This window comes from Aspergillus sydowii (assembly GCF_001890705.1).
Source record: "Aspergillus sydowii CBS 593.65 unplaced genomic scaffold ASPSYscaffold_14, whole genome shotgun sequence".
Classification (NCBI taxonomy): Eukaryota; Fungi; Ascomycota; class Eurotiomycetes; order Eurotiales; family Aspergillaceae; genus Aspergillus; species Aspergillus sydowii.
Genome location: NW_024467872.1, coordinates 337,181 through 360,848, shown reverse-complemented (window position 1 = coordinate 360,848; position 23,668 = coordinate 337,181). Strand labels below are relative to the sequence as shown.

The 23,668-nt window shown below is 50.1% G+C and overlaps 9 protein-coding genes across 9 annotated transcripts; 5 read left to right on the top strand and 4 right to left on the bottom strand.

The window, feature by feature from the left end:
* Positions 1-91: 91 nt before the first annotated feature.
* Positions 92-2,021, top strand: ASPSYDRAFT_160897 (endonuclease/exonuclease/phosphatase family protein; the record flags this gene model as incomplete). Its single annotated transcript, XM_040842947.1, has 3 exons — positions 92-761; positions 808-1,628; positions 1,689-2,021. The coding sequence occupies 3 exons, from the start codon at positions 92-94 to the stop codon at positions 2,019-2,021; spliced, it is 1,824 nt and encodes a 607-aa protein (XP_040697933.1).
* A 1,000-nt stretch (positions 2,022-3,021) lies between these two features.
* ASPSYDRAFT_50138 (uncharacterized protein) lies at positions 3,022-3,654 on the bottom strand. The gene is made up of 3 exons (XM_040848006.1): positions 3,508-3,654; positions 3,440-3,453; positions 3,022-3,383 (listed from the first exon to the last, which is right to left on the bottom strand). The coding sequence occupies exons 1-3, from the start codon at positions 3,543-3,545 to the stop codon at positions 3,238-3,240; spliced, it is 198 nt and encodes a 65-aa protein (XP_040697932.1). The 5' UTR covers positions 3,546-3,654; the 3' UTR covers positions 3,022-3,237.
* Positions 3,655-5,025: 1,371 nt separating this feature from the next.
* ASPSYDRAFT_61462 (uncharacterized protein) lies at positions 5,026-6,261 on the top strand (the record flags this gene model as incomplete). Its single annotated transcript, XM_040849994.1, has 2 exons — positions 5,026-5,117; positions 5,172-6,261. 2 exons carry the CDS (start codon positions 5,026-5,028, stop codon positions 6,259-6,261), a joined length of 1,182 nt encoding a protein of 393 aa, XP_040697931.1.
* A 3,776-nt stretch (positions 6,262-10,037) lies between these two features.
* ASPSYDRAFT_136254 (uncharacterized protein) lies at positions 10,038-11,974 on the top strand (the record flags this gene model as incomplete). Its single annotated transcript, XM_040840751.1, has 6 exons — positions 10,038-10,323; positions 10,371-10,502; positions 10,532-11,143; positions 11,254-11,532; positions 11,591-11,700; positions 11,752-11,974. 6 exons carry the CDS (start codon positions 10,038-10,040, stop codon positions 11,932-11,934), a joined length of 1,602 nt encoding a protein of 533 aa, XP_040697930.1. The 3' UTR covers positions 11,935-11,974.
* Positions 11,975-12,595: 621 nt separating this feature from the next.
* Positions 12,596-13,257, bottom strand: ASPSYDRAFT_93885 (uncharacterized protein; the record flags this gene model as incomplete). The annotated part of the gene is made up of 2 exons (XM_040852898.1): positions 12,596-12,977; positions 13,052-13,257. The coding sequence occupies 2 exons, from the start codon at positions 13,255-13,257 to the stop codon at positions 12,596-12,598; spliced, it is 588 nt and encodes a 195-aa protein (XP_040697929.1).
* Positions 13,258-15,120: 1,863 nt separating this feature from the next.
* ASPSYDRAFT_50134 (uncharacterized protein) lies at positions 15,121-16,624 on the top strand. Its single transcript, XM_040848005.1, has 3 exons — positions 15,121-15,820; positions 15,889-16,361; positions 16,413-16,624. The coding sequence occupies exons 1-3, from the start codon at positions 15,365-15,367 to the stop codon at positions 16,525-16,527; spliced, it is 1,044 nt and encodes a 347-aa protein (XP_040697928.1). The 5' UTR covers positions 15,121-15,364; the 3' UTR covers positions 16,528-16,624.
* Positions 16,625-16,984: 360 nt separating this feature from the next.
* On the top strand, positions 16,985-17,727 carry ASPSYDRAFT_50133 (uncharacterized protein). Its single transcript, XM_040848004.1, has one exon. The coding sequence runs from the start codon at positions 17,093-17,095 to the stop codon at positions 17,543-17,545; it is 453 nt and encodes a 150-aa protein (XP_040697927.1). The 5' UTR covers positions 16,985-17,092; the 3' UTR covers positions 17,546-17,727.
* ASPSYDRAFT_160800 (uncharacterized protein) lies at positions 17,710-18,147 on the bottom strand (the record flags this gene model as incomplete). Its single annotated transcript, XM_040842936.1, has 1 exon — positions 17,710-18,147. A coding segment is annotated over one exon (438 nt), but the record flags the coding sequence as incomplete, so codon positions are not given.
* A 1,333-nt stretch (positions 18,148-19,480) lies between these two features.
* ASPSYDRAFT_81834 (exoribonuclease II) lies at positions 19,481-23,014 on the bottom strand. Its single transcript, XM_040851112.1, has 3 exons — positions 22,768-23,014; positions 22,378-22,721; positions 19,481-22,323 (listed from the first exon to the last, which is right to left on the bottom strand). Exons 1-3 carry the CDS (start codon positions 22,939-22,941, stop codon positions 19,713-19,715), a joined length of 3,129 nt encoding a protein of 1,042 aa, XP_040697925.1. The 5' UTR covers positions 22,942-23,014; the 3' UTR covers positions 19,481-19,712.
* Positions 23,015-23,668: the final 654 nt, after the last annotated feature.

The following is a 23,668-nucleotide window of genomic DNA, read 5'->3' as shown; positions in this document are numbered from 1 at the left end:
AGGGGTCGCGCCCATGACGCCGGCGAGACGACAACGGGATATAAAGGGCGCCGGTGCGGGCGGTTGAGGAAAATCCCCGGATCAGCGCACCATGAGATCCTTCGCTACCCTGACAGCGTTATCCTGGGTCCTGCCCGCGGTGGCAGTGACGATCAGCGAGATCAATGGGAATACTTACCTTTCGCCGTTTAAAGGAGAGAGTGTTTCTGATGTGGAGGGTCTTGTAACAGCAATAGGAGAGGACGGGTTTTATCTCCGGTCGACCACTCCGGACTCTGACGATGCGACATCTGAGTCGATCTACGTCTACGGAAGCAGTGCCGTTTCAGAGGTCACTGTCGGAGACATTATCGCTCTTAGTGGCGAAGTGTCTGAGTATCGCTCCCAGGCAGCCTATTTGTACCTAACGGAAATCACCTCGCCGTCGAGCATCGTCGTCAAGTCAAGTGGAAATGAGGTCGCACCTGTCGTCATTGGCAAGGATCGCTCGCCCCCGACAGAGGTATACTCTGGTCTCGATGGTGCCGACGGTGATGTCTATGCGCTGCCGAACAACGCCAGCCAAATCTCTGCCGAGAATCCTGTTCTGAAACCTGAGCTCTACGGGATGGACTTCTGGGAGAGTCTCAGCGGCGAGCTCGTTTCCCTCACCGGATTGACTATCATCACCAAACCCAACCAGTACGGCGACGTCTTTGTGCGAGGGGACTGGGCTGTCTCGGGCCTGAACGAGAACGGTGGGCTGACCATGAGCGCAAATGGTATGCACCTCCTGTTACTGAGATAAAGCCTACTGACCACGTCAAGATTCAAATCCCGAGGCCATCAAGATCGGAACTCCTCTCGACGGGACCAACAACAGCGACTCCTCCAAGGTCGGGGACACCGTCGAGGACGTCACAGGCGTCGTCCAGTGGAAGTTCGGCCAGTACATGGTTCTCCCACTAACAGCTTTAACCGTGACGGGCTCAAACGACACAGTCGCCGGCCCCTCCACCCTGACTGGCGACGGAACCTGCAAGTCCCTAAGCATCGGCGCTTACAACGTCGAAAACCTAACGCCAACCTCAACCCACATCTCCAAAATCGCCGACCACATAGCCAACTACCTCAACGGGCCGGCAATCATGTGCCTACAGGAAATCCAAGACAACAACGGCGCAACAGACGACGGCACCGTCACTGCAAACCTCACCTTGACCAAACTCACGGGCCTGATCTCCGCCGCCGGTGGGCCAGACTACAACTTCACCGAAATCCCCCCAGTCAACAACGCTGACGGCGGAGAGCCAGGCGGGAACATCCGCGTGGCATACTTGTACAACCCGAGCATCGTACGCCTGCACAATGCAAACCCCGGCACATCCGCCGACGCGAACGAGGTGCTGGTCTCGCATGGCCCAGAGCTGAAATTCAATCCTGGCCTTATTGACCCGGATAGCGAGGCTTGGGATGCGTCGCGCAAACCGCTTGCCGCTGCGTGGGAGACGGTCGATGGGGAGAATAAGTTCTTCACTGTTAATGTGCACCTGTCGAGTAAGGGTGGTGGTTCGGCTATACAGGGTGATGCCAGACCACCCGTTAACGGTGGTGTTGAGCAGCGTACTGCGCAGGCGGAAGTCATCGCTGTATGTCCTAGTCCCCAGCTCCAACACCTGATCTGCGGAAACAAATCTAATTGAATATAGTCCTTCGTATCTGACATCCTGGCCGCCGATGCAAACGCAAAGATTCTCACAACGGGCGACTTCAATGAATTCTCCTTCGTTTCGCCGCTGGAGACCTTCGTGGAGAAGTCTGGGCTCCGCGAGCTGGACGATGTCGTTGGGATCCCGGCGACAGAGCGCTATACGTACATATACGACTCGAACCACCAGCAGCTGGACCACATGTTTGTGTCAGATGGGCTCGCAAAGAATGCCCAGCTGGAGCATGTCCATGTGAACACTTGGTTGAATTATGATGATGCGGCGTCGGACCATGATCCGTCTGTTGCGTTATTTGACGTTTGTGAGCTGTGAGAGTGTCGAAGTGGAGTAGTGGCTGTTTTAGCTGGTAGTTCATTGAAGCGGTATAATATAATTAAACGGGACAGGCATTCTAAACACTTACGACTGACTGTAATACATTGATAGGAACTGCGAAATACTGCCTATGGACACTAAGAAATGCTAACCGCTCCACGATTTCTCCTATGTAAACAAGCAAAGAGTTCTCTCGTCTTATCATCTGAGCTGGAAGTAGGGCCGGACTCCAGCGCTCAATAATTTCGCAGGCTGTTTTAGCAAGTCCTCCATCCATTCATCCACAGCTCCCCATGTCTTTCGGCCATGGCTTTGGCCGGGCCTATTGAATTCGCGTTCAAGATCGAAGGTAGCGAGCGTATCGGAGCCTTTGATATCTGTTACGGCCATGGTCTCAATATTCTTTTTGCCATGGCTTTCGGTTCTGTTCTCGCTTGCTGTTTAAGTAGTATCTCAACCCGTTCTTCGACTGCTTCACCCCGCCTTGTGCAGTTGATGATATCCTTCATACCATCTTTAAGGTCTGTAACGCAGTTCTTCTTTCCAGGGGGGAAATCTAATAGCAGCATAGATGTTAGCAGTTGCTACGCTACCGGAACTCTGCACGCCAGGATACGAACCGACTGGTCAGCATCTGCTACTACATGTGTGTAGTGCTGGGCCTGGTGGCCACGCATAAAGCAACATGCATTAGTCGTCATTTTGATTTTGTCTTTCCGGTGTTGTAAATGAGACAGACGGGACAGAGCTTCTGTCGCTTGAGGTGATGGACTAACACAAATCGATGGGAAACACTGCTGCTCCGCTCTTACTCGATAATGGGATATGGACGAGGCTGATAGTGCATAAATAGAGTGAATGAAAGATGAAAGGCACTTTGAAAGCTGGAGGATAGTTAAGCAATACGTGGACAGAGTTCTGTTGGTGCTGCAGGGGAAAGAGCTACCTTGACTAGTAGTAAGGGAAGAACCACAAGGTACGTGCAAAGCAAAACAATCAACTCAGCTTTACCTTTACCAAAAGTTCCCATTGAGCTATTACGAAGCAAGAGTTCTGGACAAACACTCTATTCCTATTTACCCAGAACAACACAATCCAACCGACGATGCAACTATGAACCAAAGCAACCCGAGTCCATCGCCCAAACAAGCCCAGATGGTTAACGAAGCCTCCATCTCGTCTCCGTGTAATCATCCATCACATCCCGACCAGCCTAAACACAGCACTTATCATCATGGGTCCACCACCAATGCGCCTCCGCGCATCCGGAATCCCAGAACACAGAGTTGGTTCCGGCGGGGCAGTCTCGGTCACCGTCGTGGCAGGCTCCGCCCTGGGCCTGGCAGCTGACGGCGTAGCCTGTTACATGTTAAGGATTGACCGGTTGAAAGGGAAGGAGGGAGTCCATGTCATACCTTGGGCGGCGAAGCTGTAGAATATGTTAGTTAGTTTTGTTTTCCAAAGGGTGTATCAAGCAACGTACCCGAGAATAGCGAGGACGACGGGCATGAAAGTCTTCATTTTTGCAGTGGACGTTTTGAATTTGAGGTTGTTTGATCAGATGCGGTGGTTTGGATGGAATGATGAGCTGAGTTGGAGGAAAACAGCGGGCCTTTTATGTTCATTTTGGACTACAGCCTGGACATTCTGTTGTGGGATTCTGACGTCCTTGTATCTAAAAACAGACAGGAAAATGTTCCGATACGAGGTGTATGCATTCTACTTCTCTCTACAGCAGTGATCCGCAGCGAATCCGAATAACACAACTTCAGGATTTACTGCTATCTTGGGCGCTCTCAGTCTCAGCTCTGCATTCACGATAGAGCTCTCGTATACCCCAGGGTAGATCGGCAGTGAGATATTCTTATTGGCATGAGCACAAGGTTTTCTCGTGTCCATCATGTTGATGCATTGGGCCGCAAGGAGGAGGCTGCGAGGCTGGTCGATCTTATCCACAACGGCCATTGAGCTTCCGAGAGCGTGGACAGGCTTCTGCGGCTGAGGTTTGGCAGTGAACTGACGAGTAATCCATATTATGGCGTGGTCAAGAACAGCCTTTACAGGTTGAGGTTTCGAGCTTTCGGCTCTATTCTGCGTTGGAATGAATCTGGTCCATATTTCAAGGCTCCCCTAGTAGTGATCAGAAAGAGTACGTCAATTAACCGTGCTTTGAGACTTGAGTCTACCAACTAAGTTTCCCTGATATCAAAACAAAGCATGCCTGCGGCGATCCCATGTCCGAATACGAGAGCGAAGGACGAGAGACGCAAAGTAGAGTTTGGAGATATGCAAGCCAGAGGTCGTATATGACCGCATCGCAGACTTCGTAATCCATTAATAGCAAATTTATTCAGCTAAGCCCCCATGTTGAAGGTAATTTAAGTTTTAACCCTCGAGGGTGCTGCACGCATGATGCCAATAAATCTCAAAGGGGCCGGGAATACGAGGACGGATCGCCGTTGTGCTTCGGTAACCAATAATTCACCCTGTCCTTTTCCAGGGTCTCCCTGGTGGCGTGACATTCTCTGCAAGGGTCCTTTGCCTTTGTCGGCCGTATACTGAAATTCCAGCTCGTAAACTGTAACAAGGATGGCAGTATGAAAAAAGCTGAGACCGCGGGTGATGGATTCCAGTCGTCTCCGCCTCTGATGGCAAGATCGGGGCTTCCGCACGCCTGTCAGGGCCCCAGGACCGCCATATTTCCTCGACGCGGCTGCAATGGACCTGGTACTAGCGATTTAGAACCCGCTGCAGCTGTTTGAGAAGTGCTGGCCGTGTGTAGTTCCGCATTGTAGGTGATATCAAGAAGAGAGAGAGCAAAGAGTGAGAGAGGCTCAAAGCATTGTGCATGTGATGGTGTAACCGAATCTGGTTGAGTTATGCTTCTTTATGCAGGAAAATATAGATTAGTCATCTGCATATATGTCGTCTTGCAACCACCACTTTTGCCAGTTCAACCTCTATCGCCTTTCGTCCGGATTCTAAATCCATTCAATTATTTATGATCAGGCGATGGACGCCATGGCGGCTTTTACGCTGCCCCACTAAGCCTACAACTAGAGTCTCAGCAAGACCACTGCACCGATGCAGCGCGTCACTGGCGTCCCCAAAGCGCGCCGCCACACAGAATAAGCATCTACTCATTAGAACTGGAAAACGCAGCCTCTTCACTGAGTCCATTCCACCTGTTCTAATTCCACCGGCCATTTTCATCGGCCTGCTGGTAGCGCTGTGGACATGGAAATGCTTCTGGATTGTCGTGATGCAGGATAAACTCCTCTATCTGTCATGGCTGCCCCCGCTATCGCGGTCTGAAAGCATAGCGGACTATGCGCGCGAGTTCCGCGGTGTGGAATGGACGGAGAAGCGTATTCGCAGCTTAGACGGGACCGCGTTGGCTGTTTGCGAGGGACGGTTTCCGGGACGTGTACGGCCTGGTCGGTCTGATGAGACTGGGCTGCGCGATGGGTTGAGGAGGAGGGTGGTCATTTGCTATTTCCAAGGGAATGGGGGTTCGACGCCGTTGCGGCTGCCGTTGCTTTCTCAGGTTATGAAGGCGATTCAGGAAACGTCTGGTTCGGTCGGTGAGGATGCGGAGTTTATTCTTGTTGCGCTGTCGTATCGTGGGTACTGGAAGTCGTCGGGGCGGGCGACGCAGTCCGGGATTGAACAGGATGCTCAGGCTTTTTTGAGTTGGGTTTCAGAAACCTATATGCAGCCGGGAAAAGATGTCAGTGTTGTTCTTTGGGGGCATAGTTTGGGGGCAGCTGTTGCGAGTTCAGCGGTTGCCAGGAGTCTTGCCCGTCCAGCTGAGAATAAGCAGCCACCGATTTCTGGTTTAATTCTAGAAGCGCCAATCTCAAGTATCAAAGACATGCTGATCAGTCTCTACCCGCAAAAATGGCTACCCTACCGATATCTGTGGCCGTTTTCATGGAATACTTGGGACGTCTCGTCGACCTTGCAGCAGATGGCTCGTTACAAAACAGCAGTTCCCTCAGGAAAAGACTCTTCAAAAAGAATGTCGGTCCCTCCAATATTCTTAATGTCTGCGGAAAATGATGAGGTGATCCCATTGTGGGTAGCAGATCAGTTAGAGGAGAAAGCGAGAGCATCGGGGTTGGGTATTCAAAGAAAGAGCGTCAAAGGAGCAATGCATATTGAGGGGCCGCTGAAAATAGACGGACGAACAGCCTTGGTGGATTTCATCATCAATTCTTCTGCTGGAGATAGATAATTTCCTAATTCAATACTTCCATACGGTTAACCAGCTATCGGTTGACCGTAAATCTCGATATAAGAACAGCAGCGGGACTGCTGGTTACGCAGCCTTCATCTATTTGGCCTCGCCACAAAGCGGTTGTGTCTTTGTAGATGATATGTATGGCAATTCTATGGACAATAAATTGCAGGCAATGTATCAACATCGTTTCCCATTCAGGACATGGGCGTATACCCTGATTCAGATTGTCAATACCCAATCCTTTGCTCGCTCAAAGCGACTAGTTAATGCCTACTACCATAAAGTGCCTCATAGATTCCAAAACTAGTTTCCAAGGCAAAGCTCTAGGCCTCTTTGTCTTGTGAACAAGGATATCTCTGTTAGCCTACACGGCACTGCCCTCAGAGTGAATAGAGTCTATAGACTTCTGCTGACCTATACTTGAGGCGGCTTAATTTACAACCCTAGGTCACTAGTGCACTACCTAGCAGAGGTCGTCTCCTGCTGTTATTCGTTAAGGACCTTTGCATACGTGAGACTGTTCCAAGATAGTAAGCTAGATTCGCCAACAAGCTTTATCACAAGACAGGTATTCACATAATGCCACGTAACCATGGATGCATGATAATGAACAAAAGCAAACAAGTCACTCACATCAAGCAACAAAGATGACTGAGATGCACTATATAAACCAGTTAACTGCCCCTCTTCTCTATTTGCACCCCAGGTCCCTTCGTTCCTCCGCATAACTGTCATCTTACTCTACGTTCCCTACATCCCATTCAAAGCCAAATCCAGCACTGCCCTTACACCCACAAACACCTACCTTAGCCCATTTCACATAACAAAGACCCTAAAATGTACGAACGCAAGTCCCAATGCCCTACCTCCCTTCCCAACCCCACAAGCCGTAAACGCGGCCACCGCTTCGACGAAGCCATGGCCGCAAAACATCAACGTGCGCAATCCAGCGGAAGCCGCGGCGCAGGGCAGACAACCTCAACCTCTCTAACAAGCAAAGCAGAGACCAACGTCGCTGCAGCCCGCCTAATATCCGAAAAGAAGCAATTACTACGAGAGGCCGCAGTCCAGGAGTCCGCAGCAAGCAAAAAGAACCTCTATGCGCACAACGTCGTCGTTCGGCTTGGTTCCGGTAGCTCGAACAGCTATCAGGGCTCGGGCTCGGACGACACGGCGGACTCTGACACTACGGGGTCCGATTACGAGGTGGATTTACTAGCACACCGGGCGGCGGCAGAGGAGAGGAAGGAGGAAGCTCGGAGGAAGCTCGGAGGAAGCTGAGGTTTGCAGAGGCGAGAACTAAAGATCGGTACGCCGCCTTACAGGCCGTGACTGCGTCGTTCAGACATCCGAACGCGGCTCAGGAAGGGAAATGGAGTATCTTGAGTGACAGCGAGCAGGAAACGCTTTTGTCCCGGCTGAAAGACGCATGTCATGATCATGATACTCTTACGAGCGCGGGATATCAGGGTAGCAGGGTTCGTGCGCCGCGTGCAAACCCTAACTCGAACTCGGGAAAGAGGAGGGTCGTGGCGATAGACTGTGAGTTTGTCGGCATCACCAAGCACAACATTAGTGTGTTGGCGCAGGTCTGTGCAGTGGACGTTTTGACAGGGGAAGTTCTGCTTGATTTTCTTGTTGAGCCGGGGCATCGGAAGGTCATATACCGTACCAGGCACAGTGGACTCACTGGGCATGTCTTCCACCGATATCGCGAGATGGGGCTTGTTCTTCCAGATGTGGCGGCGGCACAAGAGGCTCTGTTTGAGTTTGTAGATAGAGATACGATTCTGGTCGGGTTCGCTATGGAGAATGACTTTGAGATGTTGGAAATCTTGCACTGGCGTGTCTTTGATGCCCAGCTTGCAGTCCGGGAGGCGGAGCTCAAAGCCTCCAGGGTGCTTCCTAAACGATGGTCGCTGCAAAGCCTGAGCAGCCAGTTTTTTGGGCGGCTTGTGCAGCAGAGCTCTTGGGGCCATAACTGCCTGGAGGATGCGTTTGCCGCGAGGGAGCTGATGCTTTGGTGGGTGAAAGAGGAGAATGAGGACCAGGTTGAGGAGTGGGTGCAGTGGCAGGGCCGTAGAAACAATGGTGGCTCTACCTTTGACATACAGAATTGGCTTTAAATAGTCGAAAAACATTGAATAACTATTTATTCTACATTAATCCTCGTTTCGTAGGCCCTGTTTGGGCTAGCCTGGTAGTGTAGATACCAGTCCAATTTTCATATACAGATTTGTATACTCACCTGCGTACGGGATATACTTGATAAGTATAGTATACGTGTAAAGAACATGACCATGCTATCTAACCAGTACATTTCGACCTCCGAATGGATACACGAGGGGATTCTGTCTATTGTAAGGGATCAGGTGTGGCAGTCCTTGTTCGGTCGCTTGGCGTACTATATTGGGGTTCGAAGAGCGCCTGCAGGCAATTTCTGCAGAGTCGGAATTGGACCTAATGATCAATCACTGATCAGTATTGGGGATCCCAATCCTCCGTACTGGCATTAGTAGCGATATTCAGGGTGACTGTACTAGTGTTCTGCAAGTGCAAGTACACACGTAGGTCACTGCGTAAGCTCCCCACATTTCGACTGGGCAATCCACCAGGCCGCAACATATAACGTCAGTGCATTCTAATGCCTTTACCGACATTATTATTGACAAAAACTATGGTAAACAACCACTGTATCCATGTTGATATAAACTCACGCCGATCCGCCGCTTAAAGTGAGCACGCAATCCCGCACTCCCGCAGCAAATCCCCAGGGACTATCACGCCTTCAGTCTCGATTACTGCGGCGGTTCCACCGTAATTCTGGGGTCAAACCCACTTCCCGATACAGTGCCTGACAACGTGCACGTACTTGTAACTTTCTATGTCCGAGATTCAACTGGCTCTAAAGGCTAAATGAAGCCTCCGCGGCGCCGCGCGGCATCGCTGACTCGTAACTCCGAGTTTTGTCTTGACAGTTGACATGAGCCAATCGTCGGATTATTGGTCCCATCCTTTTAAATATTTTAAATTCGATGCCCAATTACGGTGCTTCGAGGTTTGGAGCTGCTTTTCGCAACCATCATCCATAGGCGGAAATACCTCCCACCACCGTGCTGAAGTGTCGTTCAAGTTCAGCGCGTCTTCACTGACCTGGAGTACAGTCACAGAACTTACATAACAGCTAAACCGGTCTATGCCACTTATATGTGATGGTTTGCCATGGTGGTGAGTAAATAACTTAGCGCCCGGTCGAAATGGCCAGTTCTTCGAGAAAATGTCTGGTACTTTGGCAGGGAAACAAGGATTTAAGAATAGCTTTGAAGAGAGGTTAACCGTTAAAGTTTATCGGTAATAAGTATACCAGAGCAGGTGAATATCATGCCAGGTACCGAAATCCGAGTAAGTTATCAATATCTGAACACGCCACCACAAACTTCCAAATCACCGTCCATGTAAAAAGTTAGATATGAGTCAAACAGTAAAATATAAGTCGAGAATATCCCAGTGCAACAGTCCAACAATCAAGTCAAACACACAGCCATGGAGCACAACGCCGGTATCAACGTTAGCAGCCAGTTCTTGGAAGCATGCGGCATCACAGCAAGCCCTGAGCCCAGCAGCGTATGGCAAACTGATAAGACAAGCGCAGACGCACACGAACGGCTTGCCTCCGTTTATTCCCTACTGCAGAACTACATCACGGGCTTCTCGTCCACAGATGATATCCTCGTCTTCATCCCAGAGCCCGCATCGACGCAATCCTCGTAATGTTCCTCGGTATCGCCAAGCAAAGGCTTCTCAAGACCTGCGATGCGCAAGCCAAGTCCGATTTTAAAAGGCAACTAGCAACGCTGTTCTGGGCCCGTAATCAGTTCATCTCCGTGCCCACGTCGTTCTCGAACCCCTGCGATATTCGGACTTCCGCGCTTGACTATGTCCTATGGTATGGGAATACAGCAGAGCCCGAAACGAACTTGGTCGTGCTTCGAGTAGATGAGGTAATGGATGGTGCGGTGCAGAAACGATACTGCCTCGCTGCTCTTGCTTCAATATGTTAGTTAGAACCCCAAATGATGAGAGATATGCTGACCAAGTTCTAGCAATGATTCACCATAATCGGACAAAACGGCCTATAATTCGAGACACATATGGACTCGTCACCGATGGCTTGAAATGGACTTTTCTTCATGTGAACAAGGAGCATGGGGTCTGTGTTACTCTGATCGAGTCAAGTGAGAATCTAACTTTTTATTCACAATAGTATTCTTCCTTGACGTTGAACTGGCTGGACGGTGGAGACCAATCTATTGTCCACCTTGTGGCAAGATCATGGACCATTCAGTCACAATGAAGATGAAGTCTGAAGAGCCAGAGCTGGACTGGTTTGAATGGGCGAGAATGGCAACAATGTGGGACACAGCGCAACACAAGCATTCAGAAGATATATTTCCACTTAATGCCCAGGGTCGGTATTTCAAACCCGCGTCCCTCACTTTCTTCTTATTTTCCTCAACCAACATTACTGCGTCGCATCAACCTTTTCTCACCAACGTCTTAGATTACTCCATACCACATTCCAAATCATACCCCTACGTCAAAACGACCTGGCTTTCAGAACTGATAGAAGGTATCAAGGATATCATCAACCGCACAAGGCGCGGCGAGGCTGTTGAAGAACGCATTGAGGTCTTACTCAACACAACAAGCGAGAACAGAAATAAAAGCCATGGTAAAAAGAATATTGAGACCATGGCCGTAACAGATATCAAAGGCTCCGATTCCCTCACCACCTTCGGCCCTGAACGCGAATTCAATAGACCCGACTATTGGCGGATAAATCCCTGGAATTTGCGTGAGGTTTCAGGCCATCTGGGTGAGTCTGGTTCAGTCCCGACATGAGAAATCCGGCTAATATCCAATGCCCAGCAACGACCACCAAAAAAATCAACTTGGTTTACGGCAAGGCCCATTGAAGTGAGGCAGCCATACGGCTCATGGTCGATGCCGTGTTCCTAGATGTACTCACCTCGATAAAGCGTTCGTCAGCAGAGAGTAGCCTCCATATGGCGCTCGAGACCCACATCGCCTACATACTCCCGACCTGCAGCGAGGGAAAATTCGCGGAAAAGCTGGTACAAGGGCGCATGGACTATACCCTGTGGTACGGCAACCCTAAGGAGGCCGATACCAACTTAGTGGTCGTGGAGGCCAGGCACGGGTACTGCTTGTCAGCTGCCCGATATGAGGCCATTTCCTACATGGGTAAGCAACTTACTGATGGGAGTCTGCTAGTATGCTATATGCTCATCATCTATTTCAGCTCTAATCCAACACGCCCGCAACAAGGCTTGCCGGGCCAAGACCCCCATATATGGGGTCACAACTGACAGCGAGGATTGGGACTTCATCCGCATGGATGCGTCGAGAAAAGTAAGGGGATACCTAATTAACAATATGGCAAACAGGTACTGACTAGTTCAGGTCAATATTGAACAGTTTCGCTGGGGAGAGAGCCAGGGCTCTCAAATAATTTCCCTCCTGTACAAAATAATGACAGAGGCATCAACTCTTTCGCCTGTGCCATCACAGGAATTGTCTCGTCAGGAGACGGTCGAGGAGCTGACCGGAATAAGCCTCACCAAGAGTGATGGCACCCCGGCCTAGGGCTCCAACTTGTTGCTACAAGCACCAGCCTTGCCCGCCGACGAAGTCTTGGGTTGTCGTTGTTTCGCCTTCTGTTCTCTGGGTTTTCCCTCTTTTCTTTTCTTTTCTTTTCTTTTTTTTTTTATGGACTGGATAAGGGAATCGTCAATTCTGCTGTTTCTGGGACACATACACATCTTAGGTCTTCGCGCATTAAACACCACTTTTTTACTGCCACGGTCACATCTGCTGAATAAACATGCATGACTCGCCTGGCCAAGGCAGATGCAGGTTGCTTACGGTCCAGCGCTTAGTCGCTGCAAAGCTTAATTTCTGGATGAGCACTGCCTCCTCGTTGGATTTGCGCTGATCATCACTCCAAGTGGCTTTGAATTTATAAATTCATAGCCGAATAACCTTCCGTTCGTCCAGTAACTAGTTACAAAGTATACATGCGCTGACAAAAGAACTCGCTATGATATCAGAGACAGAATAGCTAATACCGTACACTCGCACCCACCACAAAAGATACAAAAAAAGAACATCCAAAACACCATACCTCAATCAAGCCCAGCACCTTTAAACCGTTTAAATTACCACCAAAGTGGGCCATCCCAGCCGAACTCCAGAGCCCAAGTAAGCCACACACTATAACCGACCCACAAGTACTACCTAACCATCGTCATCGCGACCGGCTCCAGGCCGTCGCAGTGCGTGCGTAGTTGCGTAGGTAGTACGTACTGTACGGAATAAAAAGTACATTATTCCATTTCCACATCAAAACCTCTTTTTTCTCCTTCTCTTGCTCAGTCGTATCCACTGTGACACCGGCAGTCGAAAATCGTTCTTTCGACACTGGTTTCAGTTCTTCTTCTTCGTCTCCTTCGTCGCTCTGCCGCTGCCGCTGCCGCTGCGACCGCCAGGCGTATCGTAATACCAGGAGAAGCACCACAACAGAGATATAATACACGGCCATGTCTGAGATGCATGTTCGATATGTAAGGGTCTGAGAATAATTTTCGGAATTTAATGGTGGGACGTTGTTGTTGTTGTTGTTGTTGTTTCTATTCAGACGCATGTCAAGTTAGCAAGCAAGCAAGCAAACAGCGTCTTGGTTCTGGTATATTATTGTACGTACGGATTCGTAGGCTTGTGCATGGCTTCATATGAGGCGACATTATCAGGGCGGACATCATCACCGTCGTACATTTCATAAGGATCATTCTCGTAGGGTCCGTAGCGAGGTATTGGTATTGGTATTGAGTCGTCTGACGGGCGGCGACCTTGACTCGCAAGCCAGCGTTGGTGATCGGTGTCAGAGTCTGGTCTGGAGTTGGGCGGCATTATTGATTGTTGCTGGATAGATATTTTGCAGAAAGGAACTCGAGTACCCGAGACGGACAGGACATAAGTAGTCCAGCAGCAGTGACGATTTATAAGGTCGCAGCTCGTACCTTCGCTATCCACCGTAACGCAACGTCTCTGGTCCACGCGGGAAATTAAAAACCGCCCAACATTAACAAGCTAACAGTCTAGGCGAACTCCACTGCCTTTTGGACTTGGCTATTTCGGATTACGGACGAGTGATTTAAGCATATAAGCAGGTGGAGTGGTTGACTGGAAGAGTGACTGGGGGCGGTTCTCCGCGGTACCAGACGGCGCGAACTGGTCGCCTCCCGAACTTTGGTTGCGAGGTAGTGCAAAGCAGGAGGTACACTGTGACCGTCTCCAGTAAAACAGACTGCCATAGATCGCGGTGATCGCCGCGAGGGAACAAGCTCGGAAATCAATTTAACAAGCAGGGCCGCCTCAAGCCCCCACTCATCAGACGAAGAGTAGGATTGTCGTAATCGGATTTAAGAATTGTCTAGTGCGAGCCTTAGTCTGTCCGCTCGTGGGGGCTGTTCGATACTTATTTTTGATATCTGGCATCCGGTATACCGACCCTCGCCGTTCTTGCAGCTGTCCACGATTCTGATAGAGCGATCAAATGCCAGGGGTAAACTGACGTCGTCGGTGTTTCCCAATGCATGCGATCGACTACCAGACAGCGATTGTAACTTTGTGCTGGTGGGTTCTGCGCCGCTCATTATTCTTCTATTCTCCACACCACACCACTAAGCTTTGGCCCCCAGGGTGCTTACTGAGTCTCGGTTACTTTAACAGCATACTACAACTTATCCTTGCGCTGCTACATCTTGATACATCTTGCTACTGGCTATATTTAGCTCAGCAATCAAGAGAGGACGGGCGTACCGAAAACCCCATGCTGATGTCCTCCAACCTTAATACTACCGTATGACATCAAACCATCGTAATATAACAGCAGTGAATACTACAACTACGCAGACAGACACCACCGGAGACGCCAATCAGACATGGACTGGCCTGGCCCCCACTCCATTGATCGCTGTCCTTGTTACAGGATCCGTTCTGTTGGTAAGCCATTCCAGATTCGCAGAGGTATACCGCTGCAGGGACTCCGGTGTGAGTAACAGGCCTCTTCGCAAATTGCCTGGTAAGCCATGCGACCTGTTCTAATGATAAGTGATGGGCCTCAACCTTCACAGCTGTATATACTACTGTAGTATCCACTGCCCGCCCATCTTTCCTACTCTTCTAGCCATACCATACTGGACGGTATTTAGTAGCGGCCGTTCATATTGTCCACGGCAATCATCAGAAATATGATTTGCTAGGCTTTCACTTACTATTCACAGAGATGTCAGTACAGTGAATGAGAAGTACCAATAGTTGGTAAATTTACCGTCACTGGTCGGTAAATCTGTTGCTCGCCAGTCTGGTAGCGTCCAGCTGACCAGCCACAACCCTAATCATTAACTCTTGACGCCCTTTACCAACAGTTTCTGACTCGATGACCGATTTACTGTGGGCCCGTGATTGGGAAACCTTACTCAGGTAGAAATGTCACAGTTTGTCCTATCCGGCTATTTCAAGTGGCGCACATGCCTTGCCCCCGAAAGGTCTAATATCTGCATTGAAGATATTGTCAGTCTGTTACAGTGTCAAGAATTTGATCCATAACTCAAATATACGAGACGCTTCTTACTTCGAAAAAGGGTTGTTTTTTGGGTTTTATACCGCTGTAAAGGTTCATATTCCACGGGCGGTCGCTATCTCCCTTTTCCTGATTACACCCATATTCAGCACTTTCAAGGATCAACAACCCTCTTCTCTGTCGATGTCAAAATTTATCTCTTCTAGCAGCATCCAAAAGTAAAAGTACATTAGTTGGTGTATACTGCAATGCCAAGCCCAGCCCGGACAGTTGATTGCGCCGCACGCGGACTCGGATGAACAACAGACTCCACGATAGCTAATCATGACTGCTACATAATCACACCCTGTCCATTTGTCATCTCTACATACATATAAAACCAACCCCCCTTGACACAATTTCATCTCCGCACAATAAAAAGATACAATCGCAATGTCTCACAACATCCTCGTCACCGGCGCCTCAGGCTACCTGGGCGGCACTCTGCTCGCCCGCTGGGAAGCCGCCAACCTGCCCGCATACAACACGCTGTACGCCCTCGTGCGATCCGACCAGCAGGCCCAGTCCGTAAAGGCATACGGCGCCGAACCGCTCATCCTCCACCTCGGGGACCTCGAAACCGTAACCCGCACCGTCGTGCAGAAGGAAATCAGCATAATCTATTTCCTGGTCGACGCATTCAATGTCCACACGCAAAAGGCCCTAATCGGGGCCTTGGGTCAGGTTAAGGAGAAGACCGGGCGCCATGTACACTTCTTACATACGACTGGTGCAAAAGCATTTAGCTCGCATGTTGGCATGGACGGCGCGACACGGCTCCTCGATACGGACCCGCGACTGTACGAGATCCAGAAGACGACTGTCTCGCCTTATCCGTGGTTTACTCAGGTTTGCACCATCCGATTTACATTACATTGCAGGTTTTATGTTCGGCGATGGTGACTTATTCCTGACAGATTGCGCGCACAAACACTGATATAATCGACACGGCCGAGGCCGCCGGGGTACGGAGCTACATCTTCGCCCCGTGCATCGTCTACGGCGAAGGCGAGGGGTTCGGGAACCGCATCTCCATCCAAGACGTGGCGATTGTGCGTGCCGCAAAGGCCGCTGGCCGGGTTTACAAGGTTGACACGGATCGGCCGGTTTGGCCTGTCTGTCATATTCACGACAACACCGAGCTCTATCTGCAGATTCTGCGGCAGATCCTGCAGGGTAAAGACGTTGGACATGGTAAGGAGGGGTTCTTCCTTGCTGCGTCGGGGAGTGTAGCATGGGACGATATCTACCAGGCGTTTGCAAAGGCGTTGGCGAAGCGCGGTGTCGTTGTGACTGATGAGGTCGAGCTTGCGGATGAATCGGGATTGGAGAAGATGGGTAGGGGGCTTGATTTGCGGAATGGAACTGTTGCGATTCAGCTCGGGGGAGGGTACGTTTCTTCCCTTGCCTAGTGTGATGCAGTGCTAATAGGTTGGTGCAGGTGCAATTTCACAGCTGCACATGGCAGCAGGATCGGGTGGAAGCCTCAGTATGCGCCGGAGCATATTCTCGAAGTAGCTGATGCGGAAGTCGAGCAGATTCTAAAGTCGCTTTAGCGACGAGCAAGTATGACTGCATTTTATAGACAGCGTATTCCATCATCTCCTATAGCGAATAGTTGGTTCAGCTCAATTCAAGATATATTATTCATCTCTGTAGCTTCCTTAATCAACTTCATCGATGGGTCCTTCCTGTTCTGTCGATATCTGGTTCATCGGGAAGGAACAAACAATCGCACCTTCCTAGAACCCCAGAATATTCCCATAGGGAAAGTGCTATGGACTGTCAGCCAGTCGTACCTTCCTATTGTGAATATTATTCTTACTATCAGCTGAGCCTCGGTCTATATTCCCAAAAAGATAAATGGCTTGAGTTAAGGCCTCTGACCAGACTGCCGGCCTTTTTTCCGCCCCATTCTACGCCAACGTTCTCTGCCTAATCAGCAGGATATAATAGTGTTCAGGCAACTTTAGGAACAGATTCGTCAAGGCGTCCCATAGGATGTGGAGAGGGTTCCTGTAGCGGGGCAACCCCCACCTCACTGCGATTCATAAGATCAGCCTTACGCCTCTTCCAACAAACAGCCACGTCCGTTTCTCCTTTATAAATAATAATGCGAAAATGTCCTCCCTTACTAAATTCATCTCCATCAACCTCCTCTCTGTCCTTCTCTTCCACGGTGCCTTCTCCCGCTTTTCACACGGCAAATTCGCACCATGGTGGTACGCCTTTCAGATATACCATGCACCAGACGATGGCTCGGCAGTTGCCATTATCACACCCTACATCGACCTCCTTATCAGCATGACCTTATTATTTGGGAGGCAGAGCTTAAGGATTTCCGCTGCGGTCGTTAGCCTGTTCTTCTTCGTCATTGGGCTGACTATGCAAGTTGCTGCTGGGAAGAGGTATATGGGGGATGTTGCCCTTGTTGTACTTACGGTTGCTGCTGTTTGGGCCGCATCGACGACATCTGAAGAATCTCGAGACAATAAGTCTCTAGCTTTCAGCAGAGGGTTCTGGGTTATATCTATCTCTGGTCTACTTCTTCAACTTCTTGTAGCATTTTATTGATGCCGTCTCTGTATTATTTTAGCTCTTTTCTCTTTTTTTTGTGCTTTCTTTTTTTATTCCCCTTTTCTCTCTATACACTCAACCAATCAACCAATCAATCACTCAACCAACATAAGAAACTGAAAGAATGAATATAATACAACACTTGACAACAGATACCAAACTCAAACAACAACCCCGGCAAACACCAAAAGCGCCAAAACCCCAACAGACTTGACACTCACAGCCCCAGCCCCATTCGTTCCAGTCCCAGTCTCAGTGGCCTGCCCATCCTTCACAGTGCCACTCGCAGTCGCAGTCGCAGTTGCACTGGCACTAGCCGTTGCATTCGCAGCCGCATTACACCAGACCTGGCCTGCAGCCGAGCCCTTGATCAAGCACTCGGCGAGATCACCCACGGTCTGGCCCTGCGCGAGACAGTAGTAGTCGCATTCGTCGTAGGCGGTTACGGAGGCAGCGCCGCAACAGTCTGTCATTAGGGAGTGGTAGGTGCTGTTCATGGGCATGGCGCAGGCGGCGTCGTGGGTGGGTATTTCGTAGAGTTTTTGGTGGCAGGTTGAAGTTGCAGCGGCGGCGGTGGTGGTTGTGGTGGTGGACATGGTTCGTTTATGGTTGAGGTAAATATAGTATGCAAGCTCTTTTGAATTGTGATAAGTGGGTTGATAGGGAAGATTCTTTCCTGGAGGTGATTGTTCGTTGTGAAGTTGGGATTCTGCTTGGTTATATACGTATAAATGCTGGATCTATCAATAGAAATCCGGTCCACTTGTGTTGATTGCGAATTTGCCGTGATGAGTGCAATGGGTACTTTCTGTCCATATCCAAATTTAGGACAATGCAGGTACAAAGTATACAGCCGAGTCGAGATGCTATTCGAGATGTCTCAGGCACAGAAGCTGGCCCCAGCCAGCTAATTCCACCAAGTCCCCATTTTGATATTCTTAACCTCGCCTCGCTTCTGGACAGGACCGAATTGACTAATCCATTCAGTTTCCCATGAATGAATCAGTTTATATCTGCTCATCAACTAAATTCAAGCCTAATGAGGATAGGTACCGCTACAGCTGATGGTGCCACTTGACTTCTGGACATTTCTTACTCCTGCTTCTGTAGAGGCAACGAAAGCGCAAGTATTGTCCGGCCTGAAATAATCCCATGTCCACAACCACTTCTGGCGGGTAAGCCATGTCCCGGCCACAGCTTGCTTAGCAGCATCAAACTGTGGGAAACGGTTTCAATGGCGTAGCTAGCTAGTTTATACTAGTTACAAGCAATCCTGCTCCGTCAGTATCATCTACAGTGTAAATATTAATAAATCTCTCGTCCAAGTGCCTCCTCTTCTGCTCTACCTAGGTCAACGCTATATACACCGGCTATAAAAACAGTCCATGGGCTCAATCACGCGATTTGAGGTGTCCTTACATACATACAAACTCGGCTTCCCGTTTCCACTCCGGTATAGACAGACCGGTCTCCCGAGATCTCGATATCAGGACCAGCCGAGGAACCAGCCCGAGCAAGCGTCTCGGGCGGATTTCCATTTTATCCAAACCTGGCGAGTCATGCCCGAAATTACAAGTGCCGAAGGTACCTACGGAGTATTGTGGCAGGGTACCCATATACCCGACGGTACGTATACCCACGCTCCCCACGATGGGTCTCTCCACAATGAGGGGACATCCACCCCCTTCCTTAGGTTCCATTGTCATGTCCAGTCTCCCGGTAGTTGGTTCTGATGTTTAGTCCCTATTGGTCGTGATGGGTATAAAAATAGCCCGATCTGTTGGGTCGAATGATCAGTCAGTCAGTCAGTTCCAGGCACATCATGGCATGATAATACAATGATTAGGTCCCGAACAATACCACAACCCACTCACGCCAAGATGGGACTGCGTATATAAATAAGTCACCCTAAAGTACTCAGTCAGCGGTGTACCGGTTCTGTGCGGTTATTGGGTACTCCTAGAACAGGACATGGATATGATATTCTGCATCGTTGGTGCAAGTATTTCGAATCTAGTATCCGGTAACTGGGTTCGTTCAAATAACCTTGTAAGTAGTGTACAGATTTCTCTATATATTGAGTGGCTTTTTCTAATGTACAGTGTATTGGCGATGTCAGAACTCCGTCCCTTGATATATAATACAGCTTCCATAGGGTGCTCGATCACGCCCACTCTCCCACACGCTTAAACGGGCTAACGACCCGCGTCGCCTCCATCGTAACAATCGCACGCGCCGGGTTCACCCCGGTAATCTTCGCCTCCACCACACTCAGGATATCAATATCAGTCATCTCAGGCGGGGCCGTGATCGAACACCGCACACCCAGCGAAGTGATCTGGCCCATGTGCACATTCTCGAACCGTGCCCCGGCCAGCAGCGTCTGGTTGAATGGTCTGTGCACGATACACTCGAAGGTCTTTGGCAGCTCGCACTCGCCAAAGTAGAACGCGCGGAAGAGTAGCATGCAGGCCCAGAACTGCTTGGATGCTTGATCGACGTTGCGGATGCGGTTGCGTTTCCAGCGGGACTGCGAGATGTACTCTTCTACCGCGTCGCGGGTGAATGGGAGGAGTGAGTTGTCTATTTGTGCGTCGATGGGGCGTCCATGCTTGTGCTCGAAGCGGAGCGCAGCTTCGATTTGGTAGTGGGCTATGAGGTCGGTGTAGCGGCGCAGAGGACTGGTTGTTTTGGCGTATGCGTCGAGGCCGAGAGGGGTGTGGGGGAGCGGGTGGGATGATGAGACACCTCTAGGGGCGGCGAGTTGGAGGTATCCCTGGCCACCGTATTCGGAGATGTTGTCCTTGGTTACGGGGGTGTATTCGGGGTGGTAGTAGGTTCCGTCGTATACAGTTGGTATGTTGCGTTCCGCGCACCATTTGGCGGAGACCCAGCAGGCGAGGTTCATGATCGTGGAGATGAGGTCGTGTTTGGTCATATCTAGGATTTCGTGGGGATCTTTCTTTTGCGGGCAAAGTCGGATAATCGGATCGCCTAACATGTAGCCAGCATGTTCGAGTTGGACATCGTTTGGCTTCATGGGTACATTTCCTGCGCTGACTGAAACGCGTGTCTCCATTGATTGGGGCAATTCCATGGCGCCTTCCTTGCGACGCTGTTCGCGGAACGCGAGCATTATCTTTCGTAAAGTGTGAAACGTGTCTTCGTCTTCAGGAGAAAGCTTATCACGTAGACCGGTACGCGCAGGTTGGTCTGTAATCTGCCCTCCGACAGTTAATGGTGGCACGGGCTCTGATGGCTGAACCCCGAAGACACTACGAAGTTTGTCGTGCGTGAGATAAATGACATTCCGGACAGTACCGTTAGATACTTCTGTATCCAAGAGCTCACCCTTGAGGTTCATCTTGGCGCTAAATGTCAAGGAAGGTCGGCCAGGGGCCAAACTGAAGTGACTCTGCGTCAGACTCTTGGGCAACATGGGATAGGTCCTTTCTGGAACGTAGACCGTTTGCATCCGGGACGCTGCATAGTCCATGATCGTGCCGTTGGCGTCGATAAATGCAGATGGGTTAGCAACATGGACACGGATCCAGAACGTATCGTCCGACCCTGGAATGCGCTCGAGGGAGACACCGTCGTCAATCTCCTCCGCATCAACTGCATCAACACAATACACGGGCAGTTTGCCCCAGTCTTTCCGCATTTTCTTCATCTTATCATGGAGTCCATGCTTCTCGAGCTTATCGCATTCCTGCTGAACCTCGCTCCACAAAGCATTGGAATGAGGTCCATGGCCGGGAAGACCCAAATCTTGATCTAAGACGTTCAAGTTCTCCCACGGCGTAAACACCCCGAGCTCCTGCAGTAACAAAGCAGCCGTTCCCGCGTTTAGTTCAACCCCACTATACATGACCGTTGAACGCAGGATGTGCGAACCAGCGGACCGTAGAGCGGCGGAGGACATTCTCCTCGGGGGGGTGCACCAAAGTTGCAGGAATCTGAGAATAAGCTTATCACTGCCGGTGAAAGCTTCAGTTTGCATTTCCCGATATGCCGCTGGGTTGTTGTCCTCTCCAGGAAGAAAACGATGCGATGACGGCCCTACATTGCCCACCGTCGTGGGTGATCGGAACTTCCGGCTTTGTCGGATCAATCGCTGTGCTTTGACGACGAATCTTTGCACCGGGTTATTTCTCAATTCTGTGGAATCTCCGGAGCCCGAAGAAGTAGAGACGAGCAAGCGCTGGTGTTCGTGATACCAAGCCATGACCTTCTCAAGTACCGTTGAAAAGGGAACCGGGTAAATGACATATTGATTAGTGAACAGAGTACTTCGGTCTTTATCGATTAGGAAAGGGAATTGGCGCGCAGCCTGGTGAACGGTATAACGGATCACATCATTCAGCTGGTCGGGCTCAATTTCCAATGTCTTGCAAGCGAGCTCATCCAAAGACATTTGCAGTTGCTTCTCGTCGTCAGCGACTATGTCGTGAATGCTATCGAACCGAGTGCAATTGGCTAGATACAGTTCGTGAGCCTGCGAAGCAAAATCCCCAACCATCTGGAGAAGGTGAGCTCCCGCTTCCCGTGGCACTCCACCCTCAATCGCAGATTGCATCTCGGGCTGCAGCTCAGCGATGGTATCTGGAAAATGCCGAAGTAATGGGGCGACATCGGCCGCGGTTGCAAACCCCTTCACCACGAAATCAATATCTTTCGAATTGGCGATGCGCCATTTCCCCTTGCTCGTATAGAACTGTTGTTGCTTTTCGACGGACCGAACGTATATATTAAATCTCAACACTTCATCAAGGCTAAGCTGCCAGATTAGCAATGTCCGACATGTAAATAAGATGGGGAGTACTAACGTCTTAAAAGCTACCAGGTCACCCGGTTCCAGGTAATCATGCATACCCTCTCCCGCATCATCAATGTCAAGAAATTCGGACATATCCTCCTCTGTCTGTCGGAGTATATCCTCTGTCGCATCGGTTTCTTGGGAGCCGAAGTTGATCATATTTCCAACCCACGGCGCCTGGTGCTCGGATGTATTTACCATTTCGACGTGGCGAACGGGGTCCAAAACTTTGGGAGTAATATCCTGCCATTTCCGTAAATAAAGTCTGATATCCCTGTTCTCTTCAAACTCGTTCTTCAGTCGGATATCCGCGATGGATTGCTGTGAAAACGAGCTGCTATCTGCATGCGCGCTCTGAAAAAATATTAGCAAAATACAATTGCAACAATGGAATACAAACCTTAGTATCATTATTAGCATACCGCCGAGCTGTTACTGGCGAACTCAGCGCCGGCTTGTTCCATGGAGTTGAACGCGGACGAGCGCCGGCGGAGATCGGGTGGCCGAGCTTGGAAACAAGGCCCAGATCGATCGTCCTACCGGGAGTCCGGGCTCTGGAAAGTATCAACGGCATGACTCAGTATCCATCATACGACTGAGAGCAATCGTTTCTCGCAGACGTGACTGAAGAAGGCTATGGAGGCAAGTCGCGACAGTCCAGCGATCAAAAAGTGGTAATATGACGGGCAGTAAATACTTCACCGCCAAAGCGGTCTGACAGTCATATGACATCACGTGTATATAGTAAACAGTCTTGGCATTTGAAGTTCTACTCATCTCCATCTTCATTCTTATCAAGATCATAGTGATGTCCGAGGCATTCATGCGGTGTACAACAAGGTTATGGTTTATACCATTAAGTTCGGATGCTCGAGGACTTTAGCGGCCATCGCCAAACTTTCCTGAACCGTAACCGAACTCGACAGTCGACACTCAAAGCTAGGAACTAGGAGCCATCCGTATCGCCATGATCAACGGAGTATCTCTGAATTCGCCCAACATGCGGGGCACCTGATCGCAGTCGCTCTCGATTCTTCACGGATGTCTTAGATTTTGGTACGCGTGACAGGGTTTAAGCCCACTACGGCCTTGCGCTGGAAGCTGCCGATCGAACCTCATTGGAAAGGCAGGGGTGCAATCACGCAAAGTTCTTGTCAAGTTGTCTATCTCTAGATACGGCCGTCTTCTAAACTCCGAATCAAAGCACATACGTACTCACCTTGCGGGTCTCCCGGTTTCGCTCCCGTCCCGCTCCCCTTATCTTGACCGTCTCCAAGCTATGGTTCAGCAATCGAAGGTAT